The 12,621-nt window shown below is 37.3% G+C and overlaps 3 protein-coding genes across 9 annotated transcripts in view; all 3 read left to right on the top strand.

The window, feature by feature from the left end:
• LOC127511113 (gastrula zinc finger protein XlCGF7.1-like) overlaps window positions 1-12,621 on the top strand; it is a 112,868-nt gene that overhangs the window by 19,147 nt on the left and 81,100 nt on the right. For 2 of the 4 annotated variants that reach the window (XM_051891665.1, XM_051891648.1), the window contains exon 1: window positions 1,608-1,634. The exons of 1 other annotated variant lie outside the window; for it this stretch is intronic. The gene's annotated coding sequence lies outside the window, so the exon portion shown is untranslated. Of the gene's footprint in view, window positions 1-1,606; window positions 1,635-12,621 lie in introns of those variants that run through there. One more of the 4 variants, XM_051891653.1, reaches the window with a different exon arrangement.
• The window catches only part of LOC127511118 (gastrula zinc finger protein XlCGF8.2DB-like), a 128,790-nt gene that overhangs the window by 63,512 nt on the left and 52,657 nt on the right, over window positions 1-12,621 (top strand). The gene's annotated exons all lie outside the window — the stretch shown is intronic.
• The window catches only part of LOC127511409 (oocyte zinc finger protein XlCOF6-like), a 39,765-nt gene that overhangs the window by 7,680 nt on the left and 19,464 nt on the right, over window positions 1-12,621 (top strand). Inside the window, exon 3 of the mRNA XM_051892219.1 lies at window positions 5,510-6,472. Coding sequence (XP_051748179.1) covers window positions 5,510-6,472 — 963 coding nt within the window. The remainder of the gene's footprint in view (window positions 1-5,509; window positions 6,473-12,621) is intronic.

The raw sequence follows: 12,621 nt of genomic DNA, 5'->3' as shown, positions 1-12,621 counted from the left end.
ACCCTGGTCACCTGCTCTGCCGGCTACACCCTGGCCACCTGCGTTGCCTTGGTCACCTGCTCTGCTGGCTTTGTCCTGGTCACCTGCTCTGCCCTGGATGCCCCCTCTGCTTTCTCCACCCTGGCTCCCTGCTCTGTCTCAGTCTCCAAGCCCTCTTCCATTCCACTGGCCTGGCCTTTCATCTCTTTTTTTTTTTTTTTGTGCAGCAACTGAAATCCACTCTTTAAGGGGGAACACGTTCTCCATGTTTGTCATTGGACTTTTGTTAAACTTTCTGTTTTCTGTCCAATGTGCCATTATTTTGTTGTCAGTTTGTAGTTTTTTCACCTTGAGTGTCTTCCCTAGGTGTGTCTTGTTAACTCATATATCAACTCTAAAATGACCTTTTTTACTTTTTTATTCAGTGGCTTCCATAGACTGCTACTGCAGAACTGTCACTTCCTGTCACCAGGTAGACTCCGCTCACTAAAGTCATCTCTGTTTACAAACATCTAGTTGGTCTATAAAATAGAAGACTGACTGAATTGCATCAATAAGCTCTTGTTTTACCTGACAGACTTCGATATCCTTGCCTAGCCATATATGAACATGCTGACATTTACATTTGCCTACATTTTAAGAGAGACAGAACATTGTCAATAAATTACTGTATTTCTCTTCAACACAAACCCGTCCTAAACAAACACGCCTGTGTGCATGTCAAATAAAATCAAACATGATAAATGCCATTTCTTATGTTTGATCCTTAATCATTTCAAATAAAGCTTCTGAATGTTATTTATTTATATAAAATACATATTATGTTATTCATGATAAATAATATCAAATAAATTTTCACAATGCATCTGTTATTCCATAGAGGGCTATTATGGGGAGTAAAAATATGTTTGTATATCAATTTCTGTATATGTTTGTCTTTATACTGTAGACACATTTCAGCACAAAATCCATACTGTAAATTTTCTTAAAGATAATTCAGGGAACTGTAAATCATATTTCATTACAATTTACAATTTACAGTTTACAATTTAAACCTGTCATCAATGAAATTCTTCACAGTCATCGCCCTTTAGTATAATGCACTTTTTTCCACTTACAGATGAAATTTTGATTTGCTCTTATATTCTGTGGTGAAACTGAGATGGAATAAGTTGGATATATACATCATTATAAGGATTCAGTTTTAGTTAATAAAATACAGCCAAAATAGTTAATTTTGATATACAAATTCTTTATTCATTTAAAATATTTAGGTTTATATTTATATATTTAAATATTACATTAAAATATTTAAGTATTGTTATTTTCAAACTTTTATAATATGAAGATCAAGGTACTTGACTATATTATGATTAAGAATATCACAAATGCTCTGTAGTTGGTATTGCGATTACTTCACACTTGCTTACATTTATATATAAGCCAGAAGCTTTTGGAAAAATATGTGGTATTGAAAGCTTTGGAAATTTGTGATTTATCTTTTGAATCAATCCTCTTATCATTTTAATGAGTTTTCTGTATGTGAATTTCTATTATTTTTATTTAGCGTGTGAAGAGGACTTTTATTTTGGTGTGGAGACATGATGTCATAAGGCTGCTCTGCACTTCTGCATCTGTGATTCTGCTGAAGAAAGGTTTGTGTTTTTAATCATTTAAACAAATACAACCCAAAGACAATTTTATAGAGAACTGTGCAATGAGTTTGTTTTTAACAAATGTAACACTGTAATGTCTCTTATAAAAGAACAGTTTTTGTGAGTAAACATGTGTAACAGAAAAGGTGTGTTTCATTTAGCTCCTTTATTGTGAAGCAGTTCATCATAAACACGCTGTTTGGTCTCTGGCAAGTAATGATAGAGAAACTGAAAGTCAATTGAAACAAATGCTTATCAAAACTGTGTAAATGAGAACAAACACAAACATCTTTAATGTCAACTTAAAAAAATCAATTGCAAATGTTTATGGAAGTGCAATTCATTAAATATAACCTAAGAGTTATTAAATACCTAATATAAATCATAACAAAAATAAGATTCTGTATAATCTGTTACTGTATCCTTATTTTTATTTATTATTTTTTTTGTCCAATCAGGTTATTTAAAGCCCGGGATACACTGCACAATTTTAGATCATTACTTTATCACACTGCGACATGGATCTATTAAACTTGGGTACAACATGCATGTAGACTGTATGATGATGACACCTGTTGACTCATAGGCTACGATGCAAGTTTCTATAGAAGAATAAAACGTCATCAGCATACGCTAGTGGTAAACAAAACACCATGTTGAATCACACTTTGGCAGCTGTAGTTTTTATGTGTGCTGAAAAAAAAGGAAGAAGGGAAAAGAGCTTAAGGTAAGCAGTTTTAAGTTTTAGCACCATGTCGCTTTGATTTCATGTCCATTTTTATTGGCTGGTCAGTAGACGTAGGTCGTAGCAGCAGACACACTGTGCAATGATCATGCTGAATTTCTGACACTGTCAGAAAATGATCGTAGGCTATCTGTGGTCACAAGACCGGGAAAACGGCTGTCTTTGAACCTCTCTCACTGTACGACATAGGACCACCGATTAAGAGCCACGATTGTTTCGCCACGATTGTTTCACGATGGCAATCTTTCGTCTGGGACAAGCAAAAATCATGCAGTGTATCCCGGACTTAACTCCCACTCTGGTGACCCCCTTACCAGTGCACTAAACTAGAGCTAATTGAGATGTTTTTTCTTTCTGTTAATTATTCTCATCTTAATCATGACAGAGTGTCCAAACACAGAAAAACTCCTGGTGAAGCGACTGAGATCCACGTGACACACTATTATAAAGATGGCGATTATTAAAGAGGAGACTGAATACATGAGGATTGAAGAAACATTCAGAGTAAAACATGAAGATACTGAGGAACAAACAGGTTGGTTTCATTCTCAAAGCTGAACTCAGTCATTTGATCCTCATTAAAATGTCCAGCTCTACAGAAATGAGTGATATTTTTGAAAAATGTCACATGAGTTTTCTAATTAAAGCACTTTTATTTGACATGGAGGGGGTCGCCTCATGTGGACACTAGACATGTTGAGATCACATGACCAGACTAATACTAATGCTGCCTTAAACCCGAAAAGATCCTACTTTCACGCTGGGCATCTGTAATTATGACATGTCAGGCATTACATTAGGAAAAGTAATACAGATGTAACATAAATAACTATTTTGTGTTAAACCCAGTAAATGCTACTGAATTGAAACCGTTTATTTCTATCACTTACTAATGCAGTGGTATGGAAAAGACACATTTATTTATCATAAATACATGTTTCTGTGCAATGGACATGGAAACTAACAATATTCAGAGCCTCATAAAATTCAGAGGGAGAAAAACATTTTGTTTGCAAACAAATGATTTTCATTGTAACATAATAACAGATCTGCTCTGTTGTTTAGTAGGTGAAACGATAAACCTTCTTATGGAGAACGACATGGCAGCCAGTTATAACTTTTCATAACTTTATTATCCTGAATACCAGTACAGTAACAAGTCAAGTTACCTTTATTTATATACCAACATTATATATAGCAATATTATTATTATAACGCCCGCATCTGAGGCAGTAAGTGCATCGCATTAACAGTACATACGTTGAGATCTAACACCTTACTTAATTACTAGTCATCCCATCTTTTATATCATTAATACAACCGGACAAAACTTCAACTATACGACACAACTATAAGTTAGCAGAGTGTGAGGAAATGTAAAACTGAGTAACAGTGAATGATAATGTCCCTCAGGGGAAGCATAAACAATGAGAAAAGCAGAGGACCCAATACTGAACCCTGTGGCACACCATACTTGTGTTTGATGAGACATGTCTTGATATACAAGTAGTAGCAATCTGGGGTGCATTTCCCAAAAGCATCGTTAGCCAACTAACATCGCAATTTCCGTCATTACTAACATAGTTCAACAATTTGATGTTTCCCGAAACCATCGTTCAAACAAACATTCGCAAACTTGTGTGGTTGGAACGACAGCTCTCAAGCTGTGGTTAGAGTACAATGTATATCTTTTATTTCAAATACACAAATGTCATTTACATATTTTAGTTTGTCAAGAGATTTGAAGCACCATTTTTGAATAGTGCACATGTGAGTATGTGCTCTGGTACGTAACAATGAGCCTATGATTGAATCTGGAAATAAAGCAAAATAACTGAGAAAAATGAGAATTAGTCCTCAGATACTACGTAATTGTCTATAATTTATAGCAAAAAAATCTAGCATTAATTCGATCTTAATGGATTCATTTAAAGAAGTTATTACTCCACCACCTGCATGACATCATTGTTCAACTATGCATCGTACTGTGGTAGTAAAGCATTGAGTTATGTCGTTGTATGGGAAACACCCTAAACCATGTTACCACAGATGCTCGATTGGATTGAGATCTGGGGAATTTGGAGGCCAAGTCAACACCTCAAACTCGTTGTTGTGCTCCTCAAACCATTCCTGAACCATTTTTGCTTTGTGGCAGGAGCATTATCCTGCTGAAAGAGGCCACAGCCACCAGGGAATACCGTTTCCATGAAAGGGTGTACATGGTCTCAGCAATGCTTAGGTAGGTGGTACGTGTCAAAGTAACATCCACATGGATGGCAGGACCCAAGGTTTCCCAGCAGAAAATTGCCCAAAGCATCACACTGCCTCCGCTGGCTTGCCTTCTTCCCATAGTGCATCCTGGTGCCTTGTGTTCCCCAGGTTAGCGACGCACCCGGCCATCCATGTGATGTAAAAGAAAACGTGATTCATCAGACCAGGCCACCTTCTTCCATTGCTCCGTGGTCCAGTTTTGATGCTCACGTGTCCACTGTTGGCTCTTTCGGCGGTGGACAGGGGTCAGCATGGGCACCCTGACTGGTCTGCAGCTATGCAGCTCCATACGCAACAAACTGATGCACTGTGTATTCTGACACCTTTCTATCAGAACCAGCATTAACTTCTTGAGCAATTTGAGCTACAGTAGCTCGTCTGTTGGATCGGACCACACGGGCCAGCCTTCACTCCCCACATGCATCAATGAGCCGCCCATGACCCTGCCGCCGGTTCACCACTGTTCCTTCCTTGGAGCACTTTTGATAGATACTGACCACTGCAGACCGGGAACACCCCACAAGAGCTGCAGTTTTGGAGATGCTCTGACCCAGTCGTCTAGCCATCACAATTTGGTCCTAGTCAAATCCTTACGCTTGCCCATTTTTCCTGCTTCTAACACATCAACTTTGAGGACAAAATGTTCACTTGCTGCCTAATATATCCACCCACTAACAGGTGCCGTGATGAAGAGATGATCAGTGTTATTCGCTTCACCTGTCAGTGCTCATAATGTTATGCCTGATCGGTGTATACAGTATGTTGTTGGTTTTGATGCTTTATCTTGGTTTTAATTTCTGTTGCTTTGTACCATTAAACTGGGGTTAACTTGTATTTGTTTATGTTTTTTTCGTTTTAGACCTGATGGTGCTGAAAGAGGAGAGTCAACAACTGAATAAAATTGAAGAGGAAAATCAATATGAGAAACATCATGATTTCATGATTGGAGAACAAACTGGAGAGAAGCTTTTCACATGCCATCAGTGCGGAAAGTGTTTCCGTCAAAAACATAACCTTACAGTCCACATGAGAGTTCACACTGGAGAGAAACCTCACACATGCCATCAGTGTGGAAAGAGTTTCACTCAAAAAGGAAACCTCAAAATACACATGAGAATTCACACTGGAGAGAAGCCTTTCATCTGCCAACAGTGTGGAAAGAGCTTCACAGCAGAACCAAACCTTAGGTGTCACATGAACAGTCACACTGGAGAGAAGCCGTTTACATGCGGTCAGTGTGGAAAGAGTTTCAGTCATAACAGTAGCCTCATCGTCCACATGAGACTTCACACTGGAGAGAAGCCTTACACATGCACTCAGTGTGGAAAGAATTTCACACAGAAAATCATCCTTGATTACCACATGAACAGTCACACTGGAGAGAGATCTTTCACCTGCCAACAGTGTGGAAAAAGTTTCGGTCGAAAACAAAGCCTTGAAATCCACTTGAGGATTCACACTGGAGAGAAGCGTTTCACCTGCACTCAGTGTGGAAAGAGTTTTACACATAAAAACACTCTTGATTACCACATGAGAATTCACACTGGAGAGAAGCTGTTTATATGTGATCAGTGTGGAAAGAGTTTCACAACAGAACTAAACCTTAGGTGTCACATGAACAGTCACACTGGAGAGAAACCGTTCACATGCAGTCAGTGTGGAAAGAGTTTCAGTCATAACAGTAGCCTCATCGTCCACATGAGACTTCACACTGGACAGAAGCCTTACACCTGCAAACCGTGTGGGAAGAGCTTCACACAGAAAGGAAATCTTAAAACTCACATGAGAGTTCACACCGGAGAGAAGAGATTCATGTGTGGAAAATGAGACCCACATGAGGATTCTCACAAGGGTTTTTTATTGTCATCAGTGTGGAAAGTGTTTCACAGTTAAAGTGTGAAATTAAAGGATTAGTTCACTTTAGAATTAAAATTTTTCTGATAGTTTACTCACCCCCATGTCATCCAAGAGATTCATGTCTGTCTTTCTTCAGTCGAAAAGAAATGAAGGTTTTTGAGGCAAACATATCAGATAAACAGAATTACAGAATTTGTTGCTGTTGTTTCTTTGACTACCCAGGTGAAAAAAAGTGCACTAAAATACAATATTTCAGTACACTTCCATAATGTACTTAAAGTGCTGTATTTTCATGCACTAATTTTGTATTTAATATACTAAAAATACTTCTTTAGTACTTCTTAAGATAATCTTAAGAACATCTGAGTGTACTCAACTGTGCTATTTTGAGACACCATGAATACAAAAATGTGCTTTTAACATACTATCTCCGTATTAAAAAATGTATTTAGTTACCACTTGTAGTACACTTGAACCCATCTCTCATACACTTTCAAATATACTCATCAAAAATAGACTTTTGATGTATTTCAAATATAAGGATAGTATATAATAAATATATACAAAATGTATTTATAATGTATTGTCTACATATTTTTATACATGAAATAATTCATTTCAAATGGATTGTAACTATGTTAATATTCCCTTTATATGATGTAGTTAATTACAGTGGTAGTCAGAATTGTTGGCACCCTTGGTAAAAATGATCAAAGATGACTGTAAAAATAAATCTGCATTGTTTATCTTTTTGATCTTTAATTCATAAAATTAGCAAAAATCTAACCTTTCATTGAAGGAAAAGAATTGAAAGTGGAGGGAAAAATCACATTGTGAAATAAATGTTTTTCTACAAAACATGTTGGCCACAATTATTGGCACCTCTAGAATTTTTTATGTGTAAAATATCTCTGAAGTATATTCCTATTCATATTTACATTTTTTCTATCATATCAGGGTGATCATGAACATGAAATTGTCCAGCCATGACTTCCTGTTCCACAGGAGTAAAAACATGAGGAAACACAAAGGCCAAATTCCCTTAATCATTCATCATAATGAGTAAAACCAAAGAATATAGTTCTGATGTGCAGCAAAAGATTGTTGAGCTTCACAAAATAGAAAGTGGCTGTAAGAAAATAGCTAAAGCATTGAAAATCCCCATTTCCACCGTCAGGGCAATAATTAGGAAGTTCCAATCAACTAAAGATGTTACAAATCTGCCTGGAAGAGGACGTGTGTCTAAATCATCCTAATGTTTGAGTGGACAAAGACTTTCCAAGGATCACAGCTGGAGAACTGCAGAGATTAGTTGAGTCTTGAGTCTCAGAAAGCCTAAAAAAATGATCAAACAGCACCTACATCCCCACAAGTTGTTCAGGAGGGTTTCAAGAAAAATCCTCCTCGCTCATCCAGAAACAATCTCCAGCATATTCAGTTGTCAGACACGACTGGAACTTCAAACGGGACCGGCTTCTATGGTCAGATGAAACTACAAAAAGAGCTTTTTGGCAGCAAAACCACCAGATGGGTTTGGTGCACACATGGATAAAAAGTACCCCATGCCCACGGTTAAATATACTGCTGGATCTTTAATGTTGTGGGCCTATTTTTCTGCTGGAGGTCCTGGACATCTTGTTCAGATACATGGCATCATGGATTCTATCAAATACCAACAGATAAAAAATCAAAACCTGACTGCTTCTGCTAGAAATCCAATAATGGGCCGTGGTTGGATCTTCCATCAGGACAATGATCCAAAACAAACATCAAAACCAACACAAAAATGTGTCACTGAGCACAAAATGAAGCTTCTGCCATGACCATCCCAGTCCCCTGACCTGAACTCTAAAGAAAATGAGTGGAGTGAACTGAAGAGAAGAAGCACCAACATGGATCTGGGAATCTGAAGGATCTGGAGAGATTCTGTATGAAGGAATTGTCTCTGATCTCTTGTCAGGTGTTCTCCAACCTCATCAGGCATTATAGGTGAAGACTCAGAGCTGTTATCTTGGCAAAAGGAGGTTGCAAAAAAGTTTGGAATAAAAGGGTGGCCAACATGTTGAATAATTGTGGCCAACGTGTTTTGGCGAAAAACAGTTATTTCATGAAAATCCATTAAAATAGAACTTGGTGATAACTACATTTAAAAAGTCCACTAAAATTTTATGTAAAGCGTTCAAAGCACACTTTAAGAAATACACTAATAAAATGGTATATTGTTGAGATAGTACACTTTATTTCAATGCACTAAAAATCAATTTCAGTATTAGTGGTATTTAGTATACTTTTCCAAGTGCACTGAAGTAGAAATATACGTTTAATTAGTGTATTGATAGTGTATAACTTTTACAATTTTATTTAGCTCAAAATATAAGAATGTACAACAAATGTACTTGAATGTATTTAAGTATTTTTATTTATTAAGAATTGGTGCATTCAAGTATACTTTATTTTTACCTGGGTACACACTCCACAACCTGCTCAAAACGGTCTTATGACCCACCGGTTGAGAAACTGCATTTTATACATTCAATAAACAATGAGTTAATATTAAGTGGAAATTTTTAGGCACAATATTGTCTATTTTGACTGTTTTTGCTCTATTTAGCCAACAAAAAAAGACTTGCCACCACATACTGGAGGTATTAGTTCATATTTATGGTATAATTTCATCCACAATCACATTACAGTTACTGATAGCAGAGTATATCTAGAAATAATAAATGCTAAAGAGCATTGTCTTTTTGTGAATTTGTGAATATTGAAGTGAATATTGTTTCTTTTTCATCCAAGTATGTTTAATTTCTTAAAAAAGGTTCCCTAAATTAACATTACATAACAAACATTAGTTTGTTTCCAGCTTTGCAGATATGGCTTGCTGTAGAAAGAGTGATTACTTTGAATTCGCGAGGAGGAGAATCTCAAGAGCAGGTGAAACACTGCAGAAACCATCTGATAATTACAAAGTAATAATTCCTTTACTGATGAGATGCAGTAAATATGTCAGGTCTAAAAGTAATGCTCAACCACAAGTAAGGCGAGGGTATTCAGCTGCCAGGTCATTTGGAGTGTATTTGCTGACGTTTATGTAATTTTAACATCACTTTTTATCAGATTTTCTAAAAAACTCAGAGTCAGTGGTTTTGACTCACAGTGGCTTAACAGTTTTATCTGGCTGAGACATAAGAAGGGCATGATATGTTACCTATACCAAAAGCATTGTGCCCCCACGATGCAGCTTGCTACTGGCTTTGTGAGACAGCCATCCACAAACTACAGGCTGGATACCTTAAAACATCATGAGATGACAGCTATCCATAAAGAAGCAGAAGAAAAGGAGAAATGCATTAGAGAGGGCAACACTGAGGATAAAATGACTGTTTTAAAAAAATAGAAAATAAATAATGGTTTTGTGTGTTTAGGGAGAACACTGCAGTGTGCCATAGCTGCACAAGTGGACATGGACCACAGGGCTCTTAAGAATGCCTGAAGCAAAAGTGGCCCCACCACTCCAGCTATGAGCCCATTATTTCCTTACGCAAGCGATTGGGTTGTGCTTATATTGATGGTTTGAATGTAAATACTGCAGCCATTTAATTATGATTGTAAACATAATTACTGTCAAGTAGGTCAGCCTTATTACTTTTCTGCCCCTAGGTCAGTGCCAACACCAAATACACAAGCAGTCATATGACTGATGAAATGGTGGAAATCCTTGGCCAGATTTTGGATGACCAGCTGGTGGCAGAGTTATCCAAGTTAAACGTGCTAAGAAGATGCTACTGCTCTTATGCTATCACAGATATCCTGTGAATCGCAGCACACACGAGCTTTGAGGCAGTCTGTGTCAATGGAGATGTGTTGTGGGCTGCCCTCGTCAGGCTCCACGACAGGGATAGTGCTGGCCTGCCGGATCAGAACCAGGTGACAAATAGGCAAGTCAACCCTCACGTATAACTTTACATTTGAAATCATGTATCTCTAGTTGTAAATTTAAACTGTGTTGTTATTCAGCTGTGATATTTTGCATGAAATGGCTACTTCATAACAGCTAAGGGTATTTGTGTAAAATGTGTTATGGAATAAGTTTTGTTATATTACTGCTAATTTGTATTTTTCTGACCAACAACATTAAAATGAATGAAATGTAGTCTGGATTGTATTATTTTGTGCTCATGTATTTCTCCACAACACTTTATCATGTCTGTAGAAGACCTAAAGGGTATTTTTGTATTGCCATAGTCCGTACCTGATGCCCTTAGATGAAAACCTATGTAGTCTGGTTTAAGTCTGTATGTGATTTTAAGTTTTACTTTCCCTATTGAGTACGGAGTATAGTCATTTTTCACATAGTGGAGAACTGAGCGTTGTATAGATTCAGCTTACATTTGTACTCAGTGAAACTGACTCTACAGTCTGTTAAAGGGGTCTTTGAGTATGATTTGACTTTTTTAACTTTAGTTAGTGTGTAATGTTGCTGTTTGATCATGAACAACATAATGCAAAGTTACGACACTCAAAGTTCAATGTAAAGAGAGATATTTTCTTTTACAGAAACCGCTTTTTAAGGACTACGACAAATGGCTGGTAGGAACTACAACAAGCTTTTTCCAGGGTTGGTGACATCACTAATCCTAAAATTTACATAAACCCCGCCCCCGAGAACACACAACAAAGGGGGCGGGGCCATGTTGGGCTGCTTTAGAGAAGAGGAAGAGTTGTTGTAGTAGAGTGTTGTTGACATGCCGTCATTTTATGCCGGACTGCTTCACAAACGAGGGTCAATTCAACACAAAAGATTAACATGACGGCACATGCTAGTGGATGAGTTGAATCAACTCCACAGCAACTACATAAATTTATCCACTAACCATTCAGAAACATCTAAAAGTTGTAACTTCATCCTGAGTCTCTCCATCAGTGTCGACTCCGGTTTGAACAATGTAAGGCTGAACACCGTTACTGACAATCCTCATTTTGACTGAGTGAGATTCTCCAGCTGTGAAATGCGAGCTGTTAAAGCTCCGCCCTCTTCTGGAAAGGGGGCCGGAAGCAGCAGCTCATTTGCATTTAAAGGGGCACACACAAAAACGGTGTGTTTTTGCTCACAGCCAAGCAGGGGCAAATTTGACAAGTTAGAATAAATGATCTGTGGGATATTATATACCATTGCCGACATGTAGCCATAGTCCTTCTTAACAGCCACCTGTCTTGCTCTGAATGTCTTGTGAACTTTACTCCTGGAGATTTTGAACTTCAGTTCACCAACAGTCTCCCCATCTTGAAACACTGCCTGTTTAAAATATAACATATAAAAATACATTAATTTAAAAAATATATATAATATAACATGCCTGAATGCGGGATGTAATGGCACGTGATTAATACGTGCTATATATTTTTGAAATGTAATTAAACTCACAACAATATTATGTATCTCATGACTCTATATCCCGCATTGAAGCATATATCGGGAGTTTAGTTTAAATATGAATAAATTATATAAATAAATGTTGGTCGTATAGTGATACGAAGGGGGGAATTGCTGAATGAGTAGCTGCGTAGCCTATACTCAGAGCCGATCCTCCCTATACACAAGCTACGCAAGTTGCGTAGGGCCCCCGAACCACCAGGGGGCCCCCCTTGCTCATCAGTATATAAAATAAACATGACGATAATTTACCATAACTTGAATGTTTCTTTATAGCATGCAAATATATGTGTGGTGTCTACTAAACATTGGCGGAGTCATGTGTAAATATTTTAATAATGATTTATATTTATTCAATAACTCGGGCATCATGCGGGAGGCCTAATAACAGGCGTCTTGACATGGCTATGGCTGCAAAACGAAACTTCTAGAACAGATAAAAAGTGTCAAGAATGAGGAAAGTATGTATTTTTGAAATATTTTAATTTCTTATTTAGTCTTGACAAAGCAATAAATTCATAAGCAAGTTGTAAAGCAATAACTCCAGTCCAGATCTCCACAGAAATGCCCCATGATGAAATGTAACTTTCGGTTTGTGTTGGTATACACATCAATAATCAAAATGTTCTTATGCGTGGTTCATAAGAAATAAACATGTTCAGTATTACACGCTGTTGTGT

The sequence above is a fragment of the Ctenopharyngodon idella genome, chromosome 4, assembly GCF_019924925.1.
Source record: "Ctenopharyngodon idella isolate HZGC_01 chromosome 4, HZGC01, whole genome shotgun sequence".
In the NCBI taxonomy this organism is placed as follows: domain Eukaryota; kingdom Metazoa; phylum Chordata; class Actinopteri; order Cypriniformes; family Xenocyprididae; genus Ctenopharyngodon; species Ctenopharyngodon idella.
This window is presented reverse-complemented; position numbering and strand designations above follow the sequence as displayed.